This window comes from Heterocephalus glaber, unplaced genomic scaffold (genome assembly GCF_053883595.1).
Source record: "Heterocephalus glaber isolate CG9 unplaced genomic scaffold, H.glaber_assembly_v1.0 deba00001479, whole genome shotgun sequence".
Taxonomy (NCBI): Eukaryota; Metazoa; Chordata; class Mammalia; order Rodentia; family Bathyergidae; genus Heterocephalus; species Heterocephalus glaber.
The window spans coordinates 5,346,070-5,369,587 of record NW_028258316.1 but is presented as its reverse complement, the minus strand read 5'-3'; the positions used below and the strand labels follow the sequence as shown (position 1 = coordinate 5,369,587).

At 52.7% G+C, this 23,518-nt stretch overlaps 1 protein-coding gene across 6 annotated transcripts in view; it reads left to right on the top strand.

Moving 5' to 3' along the window:
* The first annotated feature begins 2,398 nt into the window (after positions 1–2,398).
* Hmcn2 (hemicentin 2) overlaps positions 2,399–23,518 on the top strand; it is a 127,271-nt gene continuing 106,151 nt past the window's right edge. For 2 of the 6 annotated variants that reach the window (XM_087183051.1, XM_087183050.1), the window contains exons 1-4: positions 2,399–2,697; positions 16,772–16,842; positions 17,786–17,944; positions 18,421–18,543. In XM_087183051.1, coding sequence (XP_087039177.1) covers positions 2,445–2,697; positions 16,772–16,842; positions 17,786–17,944; positions 18,421–18,543 — 606 coding nt within the window. In that variant the 5' untranslated portion in view covers positions 2,399–2,444. The remainder of the gene's footprint in view (positions 2,698–16,771; positions 16,843–17,785; positions 17,945–18,420; positions 18,544–23,518) is intronic. The other 4 variants (XM_087183049.1, XM_087183048.1, XM_087183052.1 and 1 more) reach the window with 3 other exon arrangements.

Genomic DNA, 23,518 nt, shown 5'->3' with positions numbered 1-23,518 from the left:
GTGTGCCACCATGCCAGCCTCTCATATGACTCTTAAGATCAGGCATGCCAGCAAAAGCTGTGTGGGTGTCAGTGTGTGTGTGTGTGTGTAGACTGGGGATTGAACCTAGGGCCCTTGCACTGAGCTACATCCCCAGGCCTTTAAAAAAAATTTAGACAGGGTCTTGCTCTGTCCCTATGTAACTCAACCTGGGCTCAAACATGCATTTTTCTTTTTTTGAAGCAAAACATTTATTGGTTCGAAGGGGACAGCTGGCATCTACTTGAAAGGGGCATCAGGAAGACCACCGAGTGTTTACCACCGAGTGTCTGTGGCCCATGTGAGTGTAAACTCCAGAGGCTCTGTCCCTGCCCCCAGGTGGAGGGGTGGCTGCATTGGTCCCCTGGAAGCATTTAGGTAGAAGGAACGGTGCAGAGTAAGAATCGCTTTAGCAATAGACTTCTGGTCTTTGGGCTTTCACGTTCTGTAATGCTCAGCTGTAACGATGAATGTGGCACTGCCAGTTTAGTCTGACCTCATCACTTACCTGTACTTGCTTTGTGTACGGTCCCCCCTTGGGTTGTACTGGCACGAACCAAGCCAGAACACAGGACTTTCAATAAGGCCATTCTGACCTCTATGGTGTCCACACACATTAATTTAAAAGCGCTTGTAATTGGTTAATTACCATGAAGTAAGTGTAACTTCCACAACACAAGTTTTTGTGTATCTGCTTTTAAAAAAAAAACATTTATTGGTACATTTTAGAAATACAGGGCCGGGGATTTAGCTCAGTGGTTTTGCCACCTGCTGCTCAAGTGCAAGGACCCGAGTTCGATCCCCGGTACCAAAAAAAAAAAAAAAAGAAATACATAATGAGAACACTCATCACAGGGAACGTGGAGCTGTACATGACCTATCCTGCTGCTTCTTTTTTCCCATTCCCCCTCCCCTCAACCCCCCTGCCCTCCCTGTACACAAAAGCTTTGTTTCCATTTTTTCCTTCTAGTTTCACTTTTTTCTTGTCCCTTCTTTCTTATCCCCCCCCCATGTTCCCCTTCCCATTTGAACATCTTCTGTCCATTTCCCAATATCTGGTATACATTTTAGTCCTCATTACATTTTCAGTTTCTCACACCAGAGAAACAATGCAGTATTTAAACATGTGTGTCTGATTTATTTCACTTAAGAGTACGGTCTCAAGATGCATTCATTTAGCTATAAATGTCTCAAGCTCATCCTTCTTTATGGCAGAGTAGTACTCCATTGCATTAAAAAATCCACATCTTCTGTGCCTGTCTGATAAGCTCAAGGTCCTGAATTTGATTCCTGGTACCCCCCCCCAAATAGATAAATAAAAGAAAAGAAAAAGAAAAAAAACCTACAGCTTTATCCGTTTGTTGGTTGATGGGCATTTGGGCTGTTTCCAAGCTTTAGCTATTACAAACTGTGCTGTTATACACATGGGTGTGCATATATCACTGTGGTATGATGCTTTTAATTCTTCCGGGAAGATACCAAGAAGAGGAATAGCTGGGGCAAATGGAAACTCTATTTTTAGTTTTTTGAGGGATCTCCACATTGATTTCCACAGTGGTCACACCAGTCTGCACTCCTGCCAACCGTGTTCCTTTTTACCCACAGCCCCGCCAGCATTTGTCATTGGTTGATTTTTTTTTTTTTTTTTTTTGTACCGGGGATCGAACTCGGGACCTTGCGCTTGTGAGGCAGGCGCTGGAACCACTGAGCTAACCCCCTGGCCCTGTCATTGGTTGATTTCTTGATAGCAGCCATTCTTTCTGGGGTGAGATGGAAGCTCAGCGTCAGACTTGCAATTTTTTTTTTTTTTTACCTCGGCCTCCCAGAGTGCCGTGGTTACAGGTGTGCGCCAGCGACATTTCCTGAGATCCTGCAACATGCCAAAGACGAGGCTGGGCCTGCGGAGTCTTTGTGGTCCGGCCTCTGACCCCCGTGCGGCCCCGGGGCGCTGGGCGACCCTGGGCAAGGAGGTCACCTCCCTGGGCCTCGTTTGCTCTTCTGCGACCTGGGCTTGGTGTCAGTGTCTCCCTCTGGGGTTGGGTGAGCTCGCGCTGGTGAGGATCGCGGTGACAGCGACGACGGGGCTTGGCTCAGAGGAAGGGGGAGTTGGAAAGACCGATGGGCTGGGAGTGCACAGAGACGTCGCGTCGCGTCCTCCCGCCCCCGCCTGGGCGCGCAGGTGTCCGCTGCTCCGCGCCTCCCTCCCCCGCGTCCTCCCCTAACCCCGGGTCTGGACGGCGGGCGGCGGGGCTGGGAAAGTTTGAGTCACGGGGGGAGCGGCGGAGGCGGGCCGTGACCCTGCGCAGGGCGGCGTGGGCCCAGGACCCGCCTCGGGCTCCCAGCAGGGGGACCCCGCCGGCCCCTGTGCCACACCGTGCGTCCCGCCGGAGCGAGGCGCCGCGCATCGGGCCTCCGCGCTGTCCACGATGCCCGGGGTGCGGCTCCTGCGGCTGCTGGTGATCGTAGTCTCCGCGGCTGCGGCGGTGGCCGGGGCGCCCAGGACGGCGCTGCCCCACTCCCCGGGGGACGCCACCCTGGCCTTCGTCTTCGATGTCACCGGCTCCATGTGGGACGACCTGATGCAGGTGATCGACGGCGCCTCGCGCATCCTGGAGCGGACCCTGAGCAGCCGCAGCCAGGCCGTGGCCAACTACGCGCTGGTGCCCTTCCACGACCCAGGTGACCGCGCCGCGCCCGGGGCGCACGTGGCTCTGCGCGGCTGCACGGCCGCCGGGCGGGGGCGCCTTTCCGGCGTCCCTCCTCCCGCACCCTCTGTCCCTGCTTTGCCCGCGCCTCGGGCTGGCGCTGTCCGGCCTGCGGCCCTGCCAGGGCTCCTTCCCAAGCCTGGCTTTCCGCGGTTGTAAGATGGTGCTTTTCCCCTCTTTGCCTTTTACTCTTGCCATTTCTTAGAATTCGCTCCTAGCGTGGGCGCTGGAGGCCAGCGCAGACCCCAGAGGCGGGGCTCGGGCGAGGTGGGGCCCACGGGGACCCCGGGGTGACTCCCCCTACCTACCCCGGCCTACCCCCGCCGTCCCCTGCCTTCTGAGGGACGCAGAAGCTCGCTGCCCAGCCAGGCGCCCACCCTGGCTCCTCCTCCTCCCCAGCCGGCGCCCCGCTGTCCCTGCAGCCCCTTCTCCAAGCTCAGGGCTGACCCGCGCCCTTGAACGGTCCTGGGGGCCCCAGGGTGGGGGTTCCCGCAGCAGGGCCGGCGCGCACTGGGGTCCCTAACCCCGAGCCAGGCTGGTCCTGCCCGCGTTCTTTTCAGAAAGAAACATTTCAAACTTACAACCGAGTACAGCACAGCGAACACCTGTATGCCCCCAGCTGGATCCTCGATTTATATGCTTTACTGCCTTTTCTCCATCTGTCCGAGCCTCTAACCGGGATAGCTTTAAAAGGAAAAAAACTGAAAGCAGGTTCTTTGCATAATTGAACGGCAAAGTCGTTTGTGCTGAGGTGTCCCAGCGAGCAAGCCCTTTTACTTTTTTTATTTTTAATTTTTATTTATTTACTTATTTATTTTCGAGCAAGCCCTTTTAAAAGAAGGCGCGTCTGTTAGTCACAACGTCCTTAGGGGCGATTGAAGCCCTTCCACGAGGTCCCCAGCTGAAGGCGTTGTCTCCGGGACTTGGGGTCCCTCACTCCCAGAAGTTCTGGGCTTCCCAGGAATCTGCAGTTCCAAGCCAGAAGCAAGGGCTCCAGAAATAGATTTCTGGGAACCGCACAGGGACAGCTTTGCCCCCAGGATTGGGGAGCAAGCCCGCGCTGGGAGGGGCTGGAGTGTGAGTGTGTCCTGCGGCCCTGTCTCTTCCCCTGTCGCCCACCCTCTGCATTGTTCTTGGGCTTCAGAAGACACCCATGGAGGGAGGTCAGAGGTCACGGAATCGTCCCTTTATCTGACAGTGGGAGAAGCAGACTGGGGACAGCAGCAAGTCTTTCCCAAGGCCACCTGCCAGGGTGATGCCATTCCTGATCCATCACCTGAGTTTGTCTCTAAAATGCTTGGCTCAGGGTGTGAGGCAGGCACCAGACAGGTGTCCTCAGGCCCAGGATGGCTCTTGAGGGGCTGCCATGCTGCCCCCTCTTGCCATCATTTCCAGGGAGCCCTGGGCCCACCCCTCCCCTCTCCCCTGAAACCGAGCAGGCTTGGCCATCCCTCCATCCTCCTCCTGGTTCCCCAAATCATAGTCCCTGGAGACACCCCAGCTTCCCACAGAGGGGACTCCCATCCACTGAGCCCCTGCTGTGGATGCAGTCTTGTGAGGGAGGGGGCCAGGGCAGCTCTCTGAGGACACAGAATGGCAGGAGGGCGGAGGAACTCGAACAAAGCTGGGTGTGGTGAGTGCGCTTGCTATCCCAGCACTTGGGGAGGCTGAGCCAGGAGAATCGCAATTTTGAGCCCAGCCTGGGCAACTTAGTGAGATACTGCTTCAAAATGAAAAATAAAAATTAAGAAAGGCTGGAGATATAGCTTAGTGCCAAGGCCCTGGATTCATTCCGCAGTACACAACCCCGCATACACAAAAGAAAGAAAGCAAGTGAATGTTTTCTGGGTTTGGAATACTACCTGGCAGGTGCTGGGTGCCAGGGCTCAGTTGGGACAGAAGACTTGGTGGGGTGCAGGGAGTTGGTGGGGCAGTGGCTGGTGGGTGTGAGGGAAAAGGGGGTCCTTCCTTTCTGACAGCCTGAGGGGTCCCAGCCCTTGCATTTCCTCTGCAGGTTCTGAGCCAGGATGGAAGCTGTGGCTTAAGTCTGCTGCATCTTTGGAGTCAGCAAATGGAATTTCTTTCAGTGTAACAGGCGTTTGAGAAATAGGCTTTCTCATTGACTGTGCCTAGGTCTTCGTGCTGGGAGGGGTTTCTCAGAGAGAGGGGTGTGGGGGTCTAGGAGTGGTGGTTTAGACCACAGAGACTTGGCGACAAAGGAGGACCTGTGTTTGGAAATGTGTTTTGTAAGTACTTTAAGAAAGTTTTTTAGTTTTAGAGACTGGGTCTCACTATATAGCCCAGGGTGACCTCAAACTTGAGATCCTCCTGCCTCAGCCTCCCAAGTGCTGAAACAGCAGGTGTGTGCCACCACACTCAGCAATTTTCATTAATTTTTTTTTTTTCGGTACCAGGGATTGAACTCAGGAACTTGCGCTTGCAAGGCAGGCACAGTGCTGCTGAGCTAAATCCCTGGCCCAATTTTCATTAATTTTTACATGCAAAAAGTGGTAAGTCTCCAGAGATGAAAAATTAGAGAAATTTGCCAATCACTTCATTTGGTTGGAAATTTAGATTGCTTTCAGGTTTTCTTCTATGGTAAAACGTTACAAAAAACCCTCCTGGGGGGCGGAACTGGATCTTTGGTTCTGCTGCACGATTAAGCTCCTTGGAGTGGAAATCCTGGGCCAGTTTTAACACAGCGTGGTGGGCAGCTCTTGGAGTTGTTTTCCAGAGTGAGCCAGAGTCGAAACTTCCACCAGAAACACCAGGGGTCCTTTTTGGTGCAAGCACCCCCAACACGAGGAATTGGAGAACCATGTTCTTAGCTTAATTCAAAGACAGAAAAGGGTCACTTCTGTTTAGGTTGCTGGTGAGGTCCAGTATGGCTTCAAGTATTACTTAGATTTCTTCCTGTCTGACTTGTTTTTTTTGGTTTTTTTTTTTGGTACTGGGGATCGAACTCGGGACCTTGTGCTTGCGAGGCAGGCGGTGGAACCATTGAGCTAAATCCCCGGCCCACGTTTCTTTCATTAATTATCAGTTTCTTTGCTGACTTTTCTAAACTCGAATGGTTTTCTTCTCAGTCAGTGTGAAGGCCCTGTGTTGGTGGTGTGAACACTTTTTTGTTCCATGCATAATAATTTTCCTGGTTGTTTGCCTTTCAATGTGGATTCTGTTTCTTGGTGTTCTGAAGTTTTCCGTGTTTTTTTTTTCCAGTACCAGGGATCAAACTCGGGTCCTTGTGCTTGCAAGGCAGGGGAAAGAACCACTGAGCTAAATCCCCAGCCCCCTGAAGTTTTCCATGTTTGTGTGGAGAAATTTCTGTATTTTTTCCTTTTCATGATTTCTTCACATGCATGGCTAAGAAGGCATTTTTAATTTTTCTCTCACAAAGTCAGATGTTCTGGATTTTTTATTTTCTCTCTTTGCTTTTAATCCTGTCACACAAAAATTTTTTAAAAAGTGTATTGAGAGGGCCAGGGATTTAGCTCAGTCGTTCCGCCACCTGCCTCAAAATCGCAAGGTCTCGAGTTCAATCCCTGTACCAAAAAAAAAATGTATTAAGAATCTAAATAATTCTTCTTGAATGGCAGAAGTAATTGTTCAGGTATATGTTTATTGAATAATCCTTTTTTCCCATCATTTGGATCCTACTTTTAACCCAAATTACTTTATCGATGAGGAGTTTACCTGGGCTTCCCATTCTGTTCTGTGTGATGATTCTTGTGCCAGGAACACATGTAAATTATCAGTCTTTATAATATCTGCAAATAGAGTGAATTCTGCTATGTACTCTTTTGTTTTTGTGGTTTTTTTGTACTGGTGAATTGAACTCAGGACCTTGTGCTTTCAAGGCAGGTGGCAGCACCACCAAGCTAAATCCCCAGCCCCTCTTTTGTCTTTAAAAATGTTAAGAACACTTTTAGAGTTGCAGAATTACTGTGAACATGCTAGGCTCTGATACCCAAGGCCCACTGTGCCTGCGAGTAACATCTTGCATTACTAGGGTGCCTTTCAGCAGTGTGGTTACCGATGGGACAGTCCACACTTTATTCAGATCTCTTTAATTTCTCTTTGGACATTTTTTTTTTTTTTTGAGACAGGGTCTCACTATGCTGTTCAAGCTGGCCTTGAGCTCACAATGTAGCCTAGGGCGATCCTTCTGCCTCAGCCTCCTGAGTCCTCAGACTACAGGCGTGTGGCATCACGCCCGGCTTCTTTAGTTAGTTTTTAAACTAATTTTTTGGGGGGTAATTTTTTGTCTCCACCCAGGTTCCTGTAGGACTTTTAGTTGTCATGTCTCTTAGGCACCTTTTGATGACTTGGCTCTATTGGAGGCGTACTGGTGGGATATTTGGTCCCTTAGTTGTGATTCATCTGAGGTTTTTCTCAAGTTCAGGATGTGTTTTTGGAGGAAGACTGAAGACATTCAATGCCATCGCCATTGTCATTGTAGAATTATATATTTCCAGACAAACCTGACCAACACTGCCCGCCTCCTGGGCTCCTGCGGCAGGTATCGACGGCCCCAAGTTTGAAGCTTGAAGCTGCTGGTTTCCTCTTTGACAGGAAGTCCCGGTGCCCGGCCCCCTGTAAAAGTGCAGAGTTATACCCCACAGCCTCCAGGGAGAGTGGGGAAGGATTCTTCTGTGCCCAAGAATTGCCTTCCCTTCCACATTTATTTATTCATTATTCAGTGGTTTGTCCATAGCAGTGTGGAACCGCAGCCATTTAGTTTATCCTTTGGGCTCGAATCCAAGGCTACTTTGTTTATTTTCTGCCTCAAATTCTTCAAGCTTTGGTCATTGGAAGCTCTTTCAGTTGGCTCCCGTGTCCCTCTGACATACTCCCATTTTTGGATCCATGATGTTTTTTTAAACTATTTTTATTTACTTTTAATTTCTGAGTGTTTTCTTGCTTCCTGGCACAGCAGGATGCTGCAGGCTCATCTTCTGTCTTTCCTGGACGCTCCTGAGATGAGCTGTTTCTCTGAGAGCCCCGGTGCCTTTCTTGCAGCTTGGTGTGAGCAGGCGGGCTGGGGGCTCAGCGTGCTTGTGCTGAGGAGGTGTCACCACGCCTAGGCCCTTCCTGAGCCACACGCATATGCGTCCGTGTCTTCTGAGGTGACATCTGTACCTATGTTAAGCCCAACACTAATGCACACTGTGTCGCCAGCTCCAAATCATTACCACATGGCCCCTTCGAAGCTTTCCCACCCAGAGAGGGGAGCCAGACATATGCTGCTTATCTGCAATCTCCCACGCCCTAGCGACAGACCTGGCTTCCCCGTCCAGTGTCCATCTCCTTAATCCTTCTGTTCCTCTGACATAGCTGTGGGAAACAGCTTTATTAACCAGCATCCAGTTCTTTTGCCTTTGGTTCTCCAGACTCCATTCATTTCCAACATTACCCAGATAGCATCTTTTTATTTTCTTTTTGGTGCTGGGGACAGAACCCAGTGCCTTGGTAAATATATTTTTCTACCTTTTCGTGTCTATTCTTCATTTTCAAAATATTCTTGAGCATTCATTCTTTCAGATAAAACATAAAAGCAGGGTGTGGTGGCACACACCTGTAGTTCCAGCATTTGGGAGGCTGAGGCAGGAGGATCACCAGGAGTTCAAGGCCAGCCTGAACAATATGGTGAGATCCTGTCTCAAAACAAAAAACAACCCCAAAACAAACAAACAACAAAAATCTGTCAACCCCCCAAAAAGTCCTATTGTAATTTTGCTTGGATTTTCATTAACATGTCCTTTGGGGAAGAATTATCATTTTAAAAATAATTTTTTTTGGTACTGGGGATGGAACTCAGGACCTTACGCTTGCCAGGCAGGCGCAGCGCCACTGAGCTACATTCCCAGCCCTAAAAAACTAATTTTTAAGTGAAGGCAAGTTTCTCTTTTCACAGATTTATTTCCTTTAGTAAAGATTTATAATTTTTTCTAATAAGCTCCACCCTTTTCATGTAAAGATCATTTCTAAATATTTTGTCTTTTGTTCCTATTTTGACCAAGATATTTTTTTCTGTTACATTTTTTTGCAAATGAGTATTGCTAACATGTTGGAAAGTGATTCGATTTCATATATTTCTTCTCATGCCAACATTTTACAGAAGTTTTTTTCTCTTAAACTATTTTTGGGGAGTGATGTTTTCTAGGTTGACGGCCACAGCTTGCCTAAATTATAGCACTGTCTCCTCTTTTCCAATCCGATGTTTCTCTTATCTTAAGCGCCATGTATTACTTATCAGCCTGAACTTTCAGGGCACCACCGCATCCTGGTGCTGGGATCGTTCTTGTCTTGTTTAGGGTTTCATACCACTGGTAGTGTGCCACTGGTTTTTATTTTGTTTTTGTGGTGCCGAGCAAGGGGTCGCACTGAGCTGCACCTGGAGCCCTGCGATGTTGGGTCTTAGTTTGAAGTTTTCATCATCAAGTAAAAGATGCTGTTTTCTTCTTTATGTTTGTTTTGGGGACAGGGTCTCTCTATGTAGCCCAAGCTGCCCTTGAACTCACAAGGATCCTCCCGAGTCGGCCTCCTGAGTGCTGGGATGACAGGTGTGCAGCACCACACCTTGCACCAAAATTGATTTCCTTCAAAAATTGCATACTTTGGGCTCAGAGTGTAGAGAGAGCATGGTTAGCATGCTTGAGGCCCTGGGTTCGATTCTTAGCACCAATAATGAAATAAATAAATATATTTTTAAAAATATTGCAAAATTATTCATGTTTATAAAATATCCTATAACACAACTCTCAAAAGATACAAAGCCTATAAAATCTTTTGCTCTCTTTCCAATCCTTGTACGTGCCCGGATGTGCAGTGTGTATGCAGTGCTCCTCTACATATACACGCTTAATTTGAAAACTCATAGTGCATGGAGCATTTTGCAACTCCCAACTCCACATGGTGCCGTGGCTGTTTTTCCATGCATACTTGGTCCCCGTTGTTTTTTTATTAGTCTGCGTGTGTTGCCCCTAACAGTGCCTCCCTCTCCTAGTGGGGAGCCGGTGCAGGCGAGTAACCATCTTCAGTCTCCCCCCGCTTCCCCTCCTCTCCCACCCCCTCCCTTTTACTAAAGATCCATCTCCTTGCTTCCTATTATCTGCCTTTTATTTTGCTCTTAATTTATTTAGTGGCTACCTTAACAGAACTCAGTAGAATTGTTTTAGTTTATCCACATGTCCCAGTCGTATGCAGACTAGGTTGCTTCCGGCTTCTTTACAATACACATGCCCATTTGCAAAGGTTTCCACAGGACAGCCCAGAAGCAGAACTGCTCTGTCAGAGTGCCTCAGCATTGCCAATTCGGATTGATACCACCACACTAACTGCTCCAAAGATGCTGTCCCAATTTGCCTCCTGTGGACAGAGTATGAGACTTCGTCCTAGCTGTGTCCTTGCCGTATCAGAGGACATCAGTTTCCTCGTGTAAGGACCATGTGCTTGTTCAATGGGTGAGACACGGTACCCTGTTTCCAGTTCTCCCCCGGCTGCTCCTGGGAGCACAGGTGTGCAGCCATCTCCCTAAGGGGAGAGCTGGTTTCCTTTGGCCTCCGGTGGGTGTGTGTTTGGTCCACAGAATTGCAGCTTGGGCTCGGGCTGTGTGCTTTTGTTTTTTTGAGATGGGGTCTCGCTATGTAGTTCAGGCTGGTCTTGAATTCATTCTGTAGCCCAGGCTGGCCTCCAAATTGTGATCCTCCTGCCTCAGCCTCTCCAGAGCTAGGATCACAGGCGTGGTAACCACGCCCGGCAGGAGCTGTGTGTGTGTGCTTGTGTGTGTTTGTCCTGCACTGCGCCCCTGTGTGACATTGCTACTACCCAGCCTCTTGTCATAAAATAGGAGTGACTTGTCCTCCCTCTGAGGGAGAAACCACTCCCTCGACTGTCCCCAGCTGTTCTCTTCTTGGAGCTGGCAGGGTTGTGGGAGCTGAACTGGGCACTTCCTCGTCATTCCTTCACCCACACCACCTGACAGCTGGCGAGAAGCGGCACTGCTGGGGCCAAAGGGCTTTCCAGGCCTGGGTCCTTGCTGGGGGAGGTGCAGGAGAGGGGACGGGAGGGTGAGGAAGCAGCGGCCCGGGGGGCGGGAGGCTCCCGGGGACTGAATCAGGCTGGTCCCTGAGGAGCCCCGATGCACTCACTGGCAGGTACCCCGTGTGTGGCTCTGGGGGCCCCCTGGCCAGGCAGGCGCTGGCTCCCCAGGTCCCTTGGGAGCAGCCAGAGAGGCCCATGCAAAAGGCAAGTTCAGAGGTATCGGGGCTCACTTTCTCTCCCTGTGCCTCACCTTCTCAAATGAAGGTGCCTTGAAGATACCCCCAAAGGGCCTGGAGCCAACTGGGCAGTGGCTGCGCCCAAAGAGCCCAGATCACCATGAGTTTGAGACCGTGAGTTCCAACAACCAAGCTCGCTAGACTCTGGCTCAGCACTGTGAGTTCCAGCAGGCTGGACATCGGCTTCCACAGTCGCTGCGGCAATTGAGGATTGAAGAGGGCAGTGGGGATGCAGTGATGCCCTGCCAGGGTTGCTGCTGCTGGAGGAGGGCGAATGAATGCCCAGAGTTGGCTCCAGGGTGTAAACCCCACTTTGAGGGAGGAGGGAAGGGGGCCGGCTGGGAGGGCCTGGCTGTAGGAGTAGCTGTCTCCACAGGGCAGGGCTGAGGCACTGTGCCTGTGAGTGCACTCGTGTCCGAGAGGGCCCATGGGTGGCTGCACATCCTCCTGGTGCGGAGTGGAAAATCCCCCCTCTGGAGAGATGGCTCTGGGCCAGGCTTCTGGGGCTCATCTGCTGGAGGGCAGCTCCAGGACACTGGCTTAATCGTCCTTGCGGCCCACTGGCCAGCTTTGAGGAACATCACGCCGCATCTGCCCGGCCGTTTGGCCAGTGCTCCCCTCTGGCCGTGACCCTCCTCCCGTCCAAGAGCAGGGGCTGGGGACTGAGGAGTGCGTGCTGCGACTCTGCAGCTGCTTTGATGGAGGTGTCGTGGGCACAGCTGCTGCTCAGTTGTCCTCATCAGTGAAGTGGAGATCGCGGGCCGTTGATGTCACATGCTTAGGAGGAGCCTTGGTGTTCAGTGAACCTTCAAACAGTGGCAGTAGCTGCCATCCTGGTCGTCCCTGTCACTGTTGTCAAGAGGTTGGAGGCAGCGGAGATGGTGGTAAGGAGCACAGTTTCGGAGCCAAACATGTGAATTTGGACACTGGACAGGCTGAACAGCATCCACCCACAGTTCCCATTCTTCTGAGACCTCAGAACGGGATCTTGTTTGGAAATAGAGTCCCGGCTGATGTAAGCAGCTGCGTTAAGATGAGGCCATGCTGGAGTTGGGGGGCCTGTACCCTAACATGTGTGGTGTCCCTACAAGAAGGGATGCAGACAGGGAAGGGAGGGAGGTGACAGCAATGTCTGCACACCCAGGGCCCCGGGGCCACTGACAGCCTAGGCGCTGAGAGAAAGGCCTGGAGCTGTTCTCCCTTGAGCCTTGCAAGAGGGCTGAGATTGGATTTCTGGCCTCTAAGGCTGTGAGCAAATACATTTCCGTGAAAGGCTCCAGCCGCCCCAGAAAACTACTAGAGACATTAAGGTCACTTCTCCCCATGTGGCCTTCCCTGAGGGCATTAACTTCCTTAGGTCTAGGCATTCTTAGTGGACGAGGGGACATGAATAGCACTGAGCTAACCCTGGGAAATAGGAAGCGCTCAGTGCATGCAGGCAGCTGTCATCACCGGTACCACCACGGTCATAAAAACAGCATCAGTGTTGTCATGGACATCAGCCTCACCACCGTCATCCTCATCATCAGCTCCACCACTGCCATCATCAGGGCTGGGTGGAGCTCAGCGGTTGAGCAAGTGCTGAGCACGCAGGAGTCCCTGGGTTCCATCGTTGACACCAAGAAAACATCTCGATCAAATCCTCATTGCCGTAGTTTGAGTGTGTCCCCCACAGGTAACATGCTGGAACTTACATCGCCAGTGAGGTAGAGTTGGGAGGTGGGGCTGATGCGTTTAGGTCATGAGGGCTCCATGCTCGCGAATGGCTGAACACTCTTTTCTTTGGACAATGTTAGTTCTGTGGTATTGGGCTCGTGATCGTGAGGATGGGTATTGTAAATCCAAGCCCAGCCCTCGTGCTGTTTCTCCAGGCTGCTTGCCTCCCCTGCTGCCCTCCTCCGCCCTGTGACACAGAACGGGGCCTTGTCAGAAGCTAACCAGGTGCCCCACGGGATCTGGGACTTCCCAGCCTCCAGAGCCAAGAGCCATATTCTTCATAAATCACCTGGTGTCTGGTATCCTGCTACAGAAATAGGAAATGCATAAGACAGTCCTCACTAACATCAGCATCGGCACCAATACCAACCTCCTCCCCCTCCTCCCTGTGCCCTCTGTGGTCCACAGCAGCGTCAGGAGGGCAGTGTGTCATGATGCAAGGTGGCTGGGGGCTTCATCCGGCTCCACCATTGTCCTGGCTGGAAGGGTGAAAGAGGGAGGAGGAGGCTCAGGTGACCCCGATTGTGGCTGCCCAAACCAGTGTCCTGCTCTGACCTGGGCCCTCAGTCCCCATCCTGCTGGAAGACTTGGCCACTCTGCCCAGAGCTGATGGTGCCATAGGCCACAGGAAGGACAGGAGAATGACAGGAAGTCACCCAGCTCCATCTGTCTCCTGGAGCTGCCGGTGAGGGGTGGCAGGTGGATGCCAGGACAGGTGATGAGAAGCTTCTGCCCATCCAGCCCCTCAGGCATTGTGGAAACTGATCTGGCCTTTTTAGTGATGGCTCTGTCAGCAGCAGATGGCTCCCCAGGCACATCTGGGGACTGTCTGTTCAGAGAGAGAGAAGAAAGTCACAGATGTGCCTGTGTGCACAAGTGTGTGAAAGACCCACTCCTGATTGCATTCTCCGATGTGACCTGGGGCCGATGTGAGGAAGCTCTCACCTCGTTATTGCCAACCCCGTCTCCAGTTGAGTGACAGACACCAATGTCATGGGGTTGTCCTCCCTGGGCCATCTCGGGCCCCCATCCTGTAGTCAGAGTGGCAGGGCCTGCTTCCAGCCTTGAGCACCTGGCTCTGGCCACGCTGTTAGGGGTTTACTCACCTGGTTTCCTGAATCTTCACAGTGCTGCTTCTTGGGGAGGAACAGTGAGGCTCTTCCATGCCTCATTTTACAGATGGGGAAACTGAAGCTTGGGATGGTGAGCTGAGCTCCTGCTGGTCTCATAGCTGGTGCAGGGTGGAGGCTGGAGTCCAGGCAGATCTGGGTGAGGTCAAAGGCTGAAGACTTGCTGCTGAATTTAAGATAAATGAGTTGCTCTAGTTTGGGGAAATGGAAGTGGTGTGGAGGATTGGTACAGGTCAGGGCAGGTGAGGGGGATGAGCTGGGGAGATACAGACCTGAGCAGTGGGTCAGGGCTGGGGATGACTGGTGTGTCCACACTCTGCTTGGTAGTAGGGGGTGTGGTACCCAATAATCCCATGGGTTCCCTGTGGAAGGACTGATATCTGCCGAGTACGGGTGTTTCGTAAGGTGACTGGAATTTGGAATTTCTGAACTAAAAATAGCCCATTCTTAGAGTTCAACCAAGGACTCAATTGAAATATTTCCTAGGAAATCTGATGTCCATGGGACCTTGCAGATTCCCGTGGACCCACTCACATGGCCTGTTGGAATTCTGGCCGTTTCACACACAGAATGCTGGCTCGTGGGCTGGCTGTGACTTCCATTACTGCTGTTGAAAAAAAAACAACCCTTTTTTCACTAGGGAATGATTCAGATATATACAAAGTAACAGAGAGTGCGATGATTCCCTCTACACCCGTTACCCTGCATGATTAGGTGTAGGGAACAGGGAAAGGGAACATTACCAAAATGCCTGCAGTGGGTCCTGGTCTCCTGTGAGCCACTACAACACGAGGCAAATTAAAGAATAAAGGCAAGAAATGAGACTTAGAGAGGAAGCTGGGTTCTGGGCCTGATCAGTGCTGCTCTGGGCAGCAAAGACAATGGGACCCCAAGCTTGCCACTATTTATTGGGTTCATAGGGAGTAACAGATGACTCAGAGGGTGGCAGTAATCCTAAATTGACGAGGATTTTATAATCAGAGAAAGTATCAGATGTCTTGGAAGGTGGTGGTAATCCTACAACCATGAGGATCTTATGCTAATGAGGATCTTAGGTCCATGAGAAGCTTATGTTGATTAGGATGCTAAGATGAGAAAAGACATTCATACAATAGTAGGTGGGATGAGTTAAGGTGATAAGGAATTTGCCCCTCCCCAGGTGAAACCTTTCTCTTACCACTCAGTTCTCAAGAAACCAGGATGTCTTCAGCTGATGTAATCTTGCCTGTGTGTGTCACAGCATCATGGGACCAATGAGGTCTCAGCTGTGACTGGAGGCAAAAATGGAGTTATGTTTAGGCATGTCATAGCCAGCCTATAGGCAAGAAGACTAGGCCTAATCATAATTTAATTATGAAATGATTTTCCCCAAAAATTATATAGCGTGGCTTCCAACACCCAAGTATCTATAAAATCACCCTGCCACACCGGACTTAGCATGCCTACAGTCCTGTATTCCATGAGGTCACCTACAAACTCAGAGGTGCACAGACCCTAGCTGGAGCCCACATGCCAATTGCCACATAGAACATCTCTCTCCCTTGCTGTTTCCTCTGCCCTTGTTGCAATTGGGGAGAATCTGGTTCCAGTTGCTGTCCTCCATCTGCCAGGGGCCTCTCTTCTGCTCTTCAGCTTTTCTCAGTTTCAGCTCCCAAAAGTTGACCAAAATCCAAAAATATGAAATGGAAAATTCCAGAAATTGTTCATAAGTTTTAAATTGCACACCATCCTGTTTGCATGATGAGATCTCACACTGCCCTGCTCTGTCCTACCTGTCCCTGTGTCCATCAGACCTGTGCTTTACATGCTGCCCACCTGTCAGTCACTTAGTAGCTGCCTTGGTTACAGATCGACTTGGTGATCAACTGACAGAGTAGCCATAGTGTTCATGTAACCCCTATTTACTTAATAATGGCCCACAGGACAAGAATAGTGATGGTGGCAATTTTATTACACCGTATTTGTTTGCTTGTTTGTTTGTTTGTTTGTTTGTTTTGGAGAAAGAGTCTCACTAGCCCAGGCTGGCCTTGAGCTCACAGTGATCCTCCTCAGTTTCCAGAGTGCTGGGATGACAGGTGTGCACCACCAGGCCCAGCTACACCATATTGTTACCATTGTTCTATTTTATTATTCATTATTGTTGTTAATCTATGCCTAATTTATAAATTAAACTTTATCACAGGTGCTATGTACATATAGGAAAAAAAACATCATATATGCAGGGGCTGGTACTCTGTGACTTGGGGGCCCGTGGAGATCCTGCTGTGTACTTCTTATGGTCGAGGGGAGACTCCAGAACGTAAATCTGCCGCAGTGGGCTTACCCACTTACTGGCTGGTGGACACGGACTTGCTGCTGGCTTTAGCTCGTGACAATATGACCTCCATGAACACTGGAGTACAAGGCTCCATGTGTGTGTGTGTGTGTGTGTGTGTGTGTGTGTGTGTGTGTGTGTGTGTGTTTCTCTGCATGAACCTGTCAGTGTGACCTTGCGGGATCGTGAAGCTGGGCACTCTAGAAACTCCACTGCCTTCCAGAGTGCCCAGGCCATTTGCATCTCCCCCTTGATGGATGCTCCTGTGGCTTCACTTCCTGCCCAACACGTCTGGGGCCATCGGGGCACTTTTCCTGGCCACGCTTTTGAACATACCAATGTACGTTTCTGGACCCTTCACTCTTGTTGACCTGCTGGAGTCGGATCCGTGCTGTGTGTTTCAGAGTGGATTCATTTGCATCTCTGTTTCTTTGTCTTTCTTTTTCCCTGAGAGTGGCAGTGGGTGGGGTGTTCTTAGGGGAGTCTCAGCGGGGGACTGCTGCTGGGAAGGAGGGACTGGGCTTGCCCTTTGCGCTGTCTCCGCACTCCCTGGACCTCCCTCCTGGCCCTGGTCTGGGCCCAAGCCCATCTGGGCCTCTGTTCCCACAGATATCGGCCCAGTGACGCTCACTGCAGACCCGGTGGTGTTCCAGAAGGAGCTGAGAGAACTCTACGTGCAGGTGGGCTGGCCCTGGCCCCAGCTGCTGACCCTCCCTGTTGCTCTTCCCAGTCCATGACAGAAACCAAGTCTTTGCCCCAGCTGAGAGTGGAGATGGCGGCCTCCTTCCCCTCATGGCTTCCTCTCAGCTCTGCGGCAGTTTGTGCCCCAGCCTGGGGCCCTGGTGAGCTGTACCGAATGGGCTCCTTCCCTCCTGAGCCCTGTGCCTGGCATCTACAGCTTATTATTTGATGAGTGAATGAAAGGGGAGAGGGAGGAGGCATCTGTACCCAGTGGAGGGCTGAGGAAGCAGGGCCCAGTAAGTCCTCGTGTGGTGAACCAGCAGATCAGGAAGAAGCGTTTACTGAAAACGCCTGTGTGCAAATCCTGCTTCTGCAGGCTGGGAGTGCAAACATGGGTGACAAGGACACAAGCTTTCGTCCCACGGTGGGGCTCTGTCTGCTGGGCAGGGTGGCAGGGGTGCGGTGGATTTGGGGTTGAAGCCAGGGCAGGTTGCAAAGAGGATTTGGAAGGTGGTTTCCAACGCTTTCCTCTTGCCCCGCCCCACCCCGCCCCTTCCTGTCTGCACCTTTGTCCTTCAAGCTTGGCGATGAGGGGCTTCTTGGGGCTCTCTGCTAGCTGTTCCCATGCCCCCCCCAACACTTGTCACACTGGTGATTAGATACTCGGGTGGGGCTTCCTGGTGTCATGTTGGCACCCCTCACTGGAGTCCATGGGATGGGATAGGCATAGGCATGAGAGATGAAGCTTGTGTAAGCTAAAGCAGGCCGACGCTACGCTGTCCTTCTGGAAGGGAGAGGCAGGCACCGGAGCAGAGCCCAGGTCGGGGGTGCCGAGGGACAGGTGGCATGCGGGTCCCCAACTCCCCTTTGTTCTGGAGGTGTCTCTGGGTGTCCCATCCGGAGGAGGCAGGTGGCAGCTGCTGACCCGATCCCTCTCCCCAGGGAGGCGGTGACTGCCCCGAGATGAGCGTGCAGGCCATCCAGGCCGCCGTGGAGGTGGCCAACCCCGGCTCCTTCATCTACGTCTTCTCAGATGCCCGTGCCAAGGACTACCACAGGAAGGACGAGCTGCTGCGCCTCCTGCAGCTGAAGCAGTCGCAGGTGAGCGAGGCCCAGCCCCCGACCCGGGGACCCTGAGTGCAGCTCCCGCCTGCCTGCCGGCCTCACTCCTGGTGAGGCCCATGCCAGCCCCCTCCTGTGCACCCACCCGAGTCTGCCATCTGTCTTCATCACCTCTGCCCCTGGTCCCCGCACCTCATGTGCCCACCCTAGCATCCCAGGGCTCAGAAGAGAGGTCAGGCTTCTCCTTCCTGAAGCCTCCGGGGCTGCTCCAAGATGAGTCTACCTCCATGCCCTGCTTTGCTGTGGATTTTATCTTGTTTATTGAGCACCTCCTGTGTTCCTGTCCCGTATGTGCACTTGTCCTGGCTCGGCTCAGGATCCCCCTGCAGTGGGCACACTCGCATCTTACAGAAGCATCACCCACGCCCAGGAGAGGAGTGACCTTGTCCCTAGCCGCTCCATCCTGGGGCAGGTGGCCGGGCAGTCATGAGGCAGGCCACACACCCATCTTCCAGGTGGTCTTTGTGTTGACCGGGGACTGTGGCAACCGCACCCATCCGGGATACCTAGCCTATGAGGAGATCGCCTCCACCAGCTCGGGGCAGGTGTTCCACCTGGACAAGCAACAGGTGACAGAGGTGAGTGAGGTCGCTGCCCGCGTCCACCCCCTCGGGGGGCTGCCCCTGGTGATCGAACAGCAGTCAGGGTTGAGCAGTGCTGAGTGCCCATCCCTCCCCACGGTGGGCGCAGGAGGCTCTCAGCTGGAGAGGGTTGGTTTTGTCTCACCACACCCCACCCAGCTCAGACAGGTGCTTTGGGTTTCTGGGCCAAAAACTACAGGTACAGAGGCTGGGGCTTAGCTGGGCATGGTGGCTCAGCCTCTAATCTGAGTACTCTGGGAAGCTGAGGCAGGACGCTCTCAAATTCAAACCCAGCATGGTAAGTTTAGGAAGACTCTGGCTCAAAATTAAAAAAAAAAGGGCAAGGGGCTGAAGGTGTAGCTCAGAGCAAAAGCCTTGGGCTCCACCCTAAGGACATTTGGCGGAAGTGCAGGTGTGGGGTTTCTTCCAAGCTTCTCCCCAGAGCCTGGGAAGCCCAGGTGGGTGGAAGAGGCGGAGCCGCCAGAGTCTGTTGCTGGAGGACTCGGCTCTGTGGCTCCAGGGCCCGTACCTGGCCTTCCGCAGGCCTCTCCGGGGCTGCTTTCTCCACACCCAGTCCCCTCCTTCCCAGCTGCCCCGATCCTTCCGGCTGGCTGGTGACCTCTCTGGGCACCTGAGCCCCTGATGTGGATGCAACCTCCCTACCTCACACTGCCTTCAGGGGCCCAGAGCCTCCTACACAGACCTGACGCACAGGCCCCGTCTGCTGTCCCCCAAGTGTGCCTGGACCGCGTCAGGCCCTCTGCCCTCCCGACCTCACTGCTGTGTTCTGCCCTGGCTACTACCCATGGCCTCGCTGTCCTCTGCTGGCTCCTTGTGTCCCCAGTTCCTCCCACCCCAGGGCCTTGGCAAGGGCTGCTGTCCTTCCAGCTCCATCTTGCTGGCTCCTCTGCCCCTCCCACCTTCCCACCGAGGCCACCCTGGACTTCCTGTGTCCATCGAGGCTCCTCATGGCCTCTTTCACCCACGTGTTGCTTTGCATGATTGCCATTTTATGCCTGTGTGAGTAGCAGGTGCCGGGGAAATAGCTGGGGGTGGATGTTGCTCCCTGGAGCCTGAGGAGGGGAAGGTGTGGGGAGGCTGTGCACAGGGCCAGGCTGCTGTGGCCTGAGGGAGAGGTTTCGTGTGCTGCGTATTTGTGAGCTGCTGGCTGCAAGCTCTCTCTCCAGGGCCATGTTTAGATTAGCGTGCCTTAACTCCCCGATGACAGATGGCGTTTACAGTTCCTGCGACACATTCGCTGGCTTTTGGCGTGTCAGGCTCGTCTGGCACTGAGCCCCACGCGAGGGCGTGAGGCATCACACAGCAGGCGGACAGCTTGGTGCTTGCTTTGGGGAGACCTCGCTGACTGCTCAAAACTTCCTGGGAACCTGGGTCCTGCCAGAGGGAGGTCAGATGGGGGGGTGCGGGGGACTGGAGGATGGTTTGCAGGTGGCAAAGCCACCAGCTCTGGTGTGATTCCCCACTTTGTGCCATGGGACCCTGGTGGGCAGTGTGTCTGCCTCGGTGAGACCACCAATGACCTGGACTGGCCGCTCCGGGAGGGGCTGGTTTCGCTCTTCTCTGGACACAGAGCCCTGTCGCTTGTCAGCTTAATGCCTTGGTCCCGGCTCCTTCCAGATGTTCCCAGACATGCAGCAAGCCTGGGAATTCAGCGGGGGTAGCCGGGGCTGCTGTCCTCCCCCAGGAGGGAGAGGAATGTCTTTTGGGGACTCCAGCTGGGAGAAGCTGCCCCTAGAGCTTCTCCAAGCCATGCCGTGCGGTTGGCCTGTGACCCCTTCGGAGCACATCTGGCACTGCAGGAGCGACACGCTCCACACACTGCTCTCTTGCTCCCTGGGCACCTGCGGTGTGCAGCGTGGCTCTAGGTGAGGGGCGGAGGTGACCTCCCATCCAGTGTGGCTCCAGCATGTGCAGCTCTTTCCAGCAGTGGAGGGGCCCCCAGGCCCCAGGAGCCCCCTTTGGGGTCCCAGGGTAATTAAGGGATGGGAAGGTGAGGGCAGGACCAAAGGTCTCAGCATCCTGAGGTAGACGGGGACCATGTCGGAGGCGAGCAGTGTGGCCTCTGGCCCTGTCCCAGAGGTGTGCATTTGGGGTAGAGATTTAGGGAGGACCAAGGGGTGGCACCCCCCGCTCTGTCCAGCACACCCAGCTCAGGCTGCTGTCACTGCCCCAGGGATGTGGAGGGGATGGGGGCCGGGCAGGGGCTGAAGAGCCTGGCACACTCATCATCATTGGTCAGCCTCTGGGGCAGGGAAGTCCCATCTCTTCCAGGAGGCCACTTGCTCTCCTCTGTGCCCCCCGTGTGCCCCCCTCCCCAACTTAGCATGGCCCGTTCTGGGACCCTTTAGGACCCAGCACGGCAGGCACAGATGATGAGCTGCCCTGATTCTGCGTTAGACTAGGGACAGGCGACTGCCTTCTAGGACAGACAGGGCCAGGCTGGGGGCGAGGAGGTTCCTACCAGGTGGCTCTGATTAAGGGACCAGGAGGGGCCTGGAGGTGACCTCATCCTGGGCCCCTCCCAGGGGCAGGCAGTGGTGGAGTGGTTGGGGCCTGGGCTGGGGACAAGACTTGCTGGGCTTCTGAGGGCAATTCTGTCCCTATCTACTGGGGGACCTTGAGCACAAAGTTGGGCACTGCATGCCTCAGTTTCCCCTGTGGGAGGGGATGGCCGGGATGGAAGGAAACAGTCCTGGGTAAGGGTTAGCAAAGGCCAAGCTTCCTGGACTTCTGCAGGGAGCTGCAAAATGCCCCTGGTTCCATGCAAGCCCCCCAGAGAGGAGATTTCTCTAGAAAATACCGGGGCAACTTCTAGGGTGTCCTCCTGGCCAGCACCAGAGCTCAGGACTAGGGTCTCTCCCTGTCACTCCGTGCCAGCCTCCTGGAAACCCAATCTGCGGCACTGAGTCCATCTGGCCTCCTGGTCCCCTTCCTGTTTCCTCAGCTGCCCCGGCTGTCAGGAGTCTTGGGAGCAGTCTCCGGGGATGATTTATGTGCCACGAAGGGCCGAACGGCAGCCATCTGGCCAAGGTAGCAGTGCCAGATTCTTTCATTCCTCCCCCATTAGCGACCAGGAGATGAGCCCGGCGCCAGCTCCCAGGCCCACGGCCGCTAACATCTGGAACCCATTGCCTGCGCCAAATAAACACTGCGCTTGCTTAATGGAGGCCCTGTGCCCGGGAGGCTCCCATCCCACCCCGGAGCCCTGGGGGCTGCACGGGGTCCAGAGGCCTTCCCCCCGCAGGGCCTGGCACAGTGGGTGCTAGCTGGGTCCCAGTACTGTCCGCGGTTCAGTAGCCGGAGCTGCTGAGCATCTTTCTCCATCAGAACAGCCTCGAACAAGCTCGTCATGGCAGTTGCGACACAGTAGCGGGTGTGACTTGACGGGCGGTTGTTGCCTGTGTCTGGCTTCCTCGCCCGGCTGCCTTGCGTGTTACGGTGCCCTCCTGACCGCTGACGGGACCTGGCCCTGGCAAAGGACAGGGGTCACAGAGCTGCTTCTTGGCTGTCAAGGGGCATCGCCCGCCTTGCCTTGCCTCTCTTGGCCTCTCCAGCTGGGGTCCCTTGGCCACAGCTTCCTTCCAGCCCAACCCCACGTGGACCAAGAACCTTGTCTCCATTGCTTTGCTGAGACAGGTGGGACCTTTATGAGAAACACCCTGTTTAGAAATCTAGGCAGAAGCAAGACTGGAGTAGCTCCAGATTTCAAAACACTTTAGTTGTCAGGATACCGAATTCTTATCCTGTGATAATTGAAATCTTACCACATACGTTTCAGCTCAGCACAAACAAAACATATGCATTTTCTAAATCTCAGATGATTCTTCCAATTCCCTTCTTTTTCCCCTTCCCTTCCCTAACATAGAAGACCACATCGCAGGCAGAGCTGGAGGATTTAGATCCAGGATGGCCAATAGATGGCATGCAAGACACCACTGGCTAAGGCTGTACCCGTGGCAGACATTGCTAATCAATCACGGGACTTTTCCTATGGAGGCTGGTGTGGTTTTGCACATCTCCTTCAAACAGCATTCCAGAAAACCACTTCCAGTTAAATGGAATTAGTGAGCAGCTGCACACCACTCTGCTTACTCTTGTTTGTATTAAAGTCATGGCACATTTGTCATTTAAAAATGACTTTTATTTTTTAAATTACTATGAAAAATCTCAAAGATAGAGAATAGCAAAAAGAACATACTTACCAACTAGATGGAACAAGCGTTTTTGATCCACTTGCTTTATCTGTCTGTATACTTTTTTCTTTCTTTTTGAGAAAGGGTCTCACTAAGTCACCAAGTGGCCCAGGCTGTGCTCGATCTTGCCCATCTTCTCTATTGTGACATCTTACACATAAATAATTTAGTTTCCTTTTTCCTTTCTTTGAGTTGAATCTAGAGCCTGTGTATGCTAGGCAAGCACTCTACCATTGAGCTACACCCCTAGGACCTAGCATGGAATTTTTTTTTTTTTGGTACCAGGGATCAAACTCAGGACATTGCACTTGTGAGGCAGGCGGCGGCACTGCTGAGCTAAATCCCCAGCCCTGGAATTTAATTTTTTTAAAAAAAGAGAGTTATTATCCACTATAACCAAAATATTACCAATAAAATCAATCATAGTTTCCTAGTATCTGATACCTGGTCCAAGTTTGCATTTTGATATGTCTTTTTTTTTTTTTTTTGGTACCAGGTATCAAACTCAGGACCTTGAGCTTATACGGCAGGCACCAGAACCACTGAGCTAAATCCCCAGCCCTCGATAAGTTCTTTACAGCAGTTTTTGTGCCATTAAGTCTATCAGATGGCACATATTTTGGTCTGGTTGTTATGTCTAAAAAGTCCACGTGAGTCTGGAACCAGCTGCTCTTCTTTCTGGTGACATAGTTGTTGAAGAGGCATTGACTTGTACCACATCACGTGCCCTGGACTCAGCTGATTGTTTCCTTTTCCCT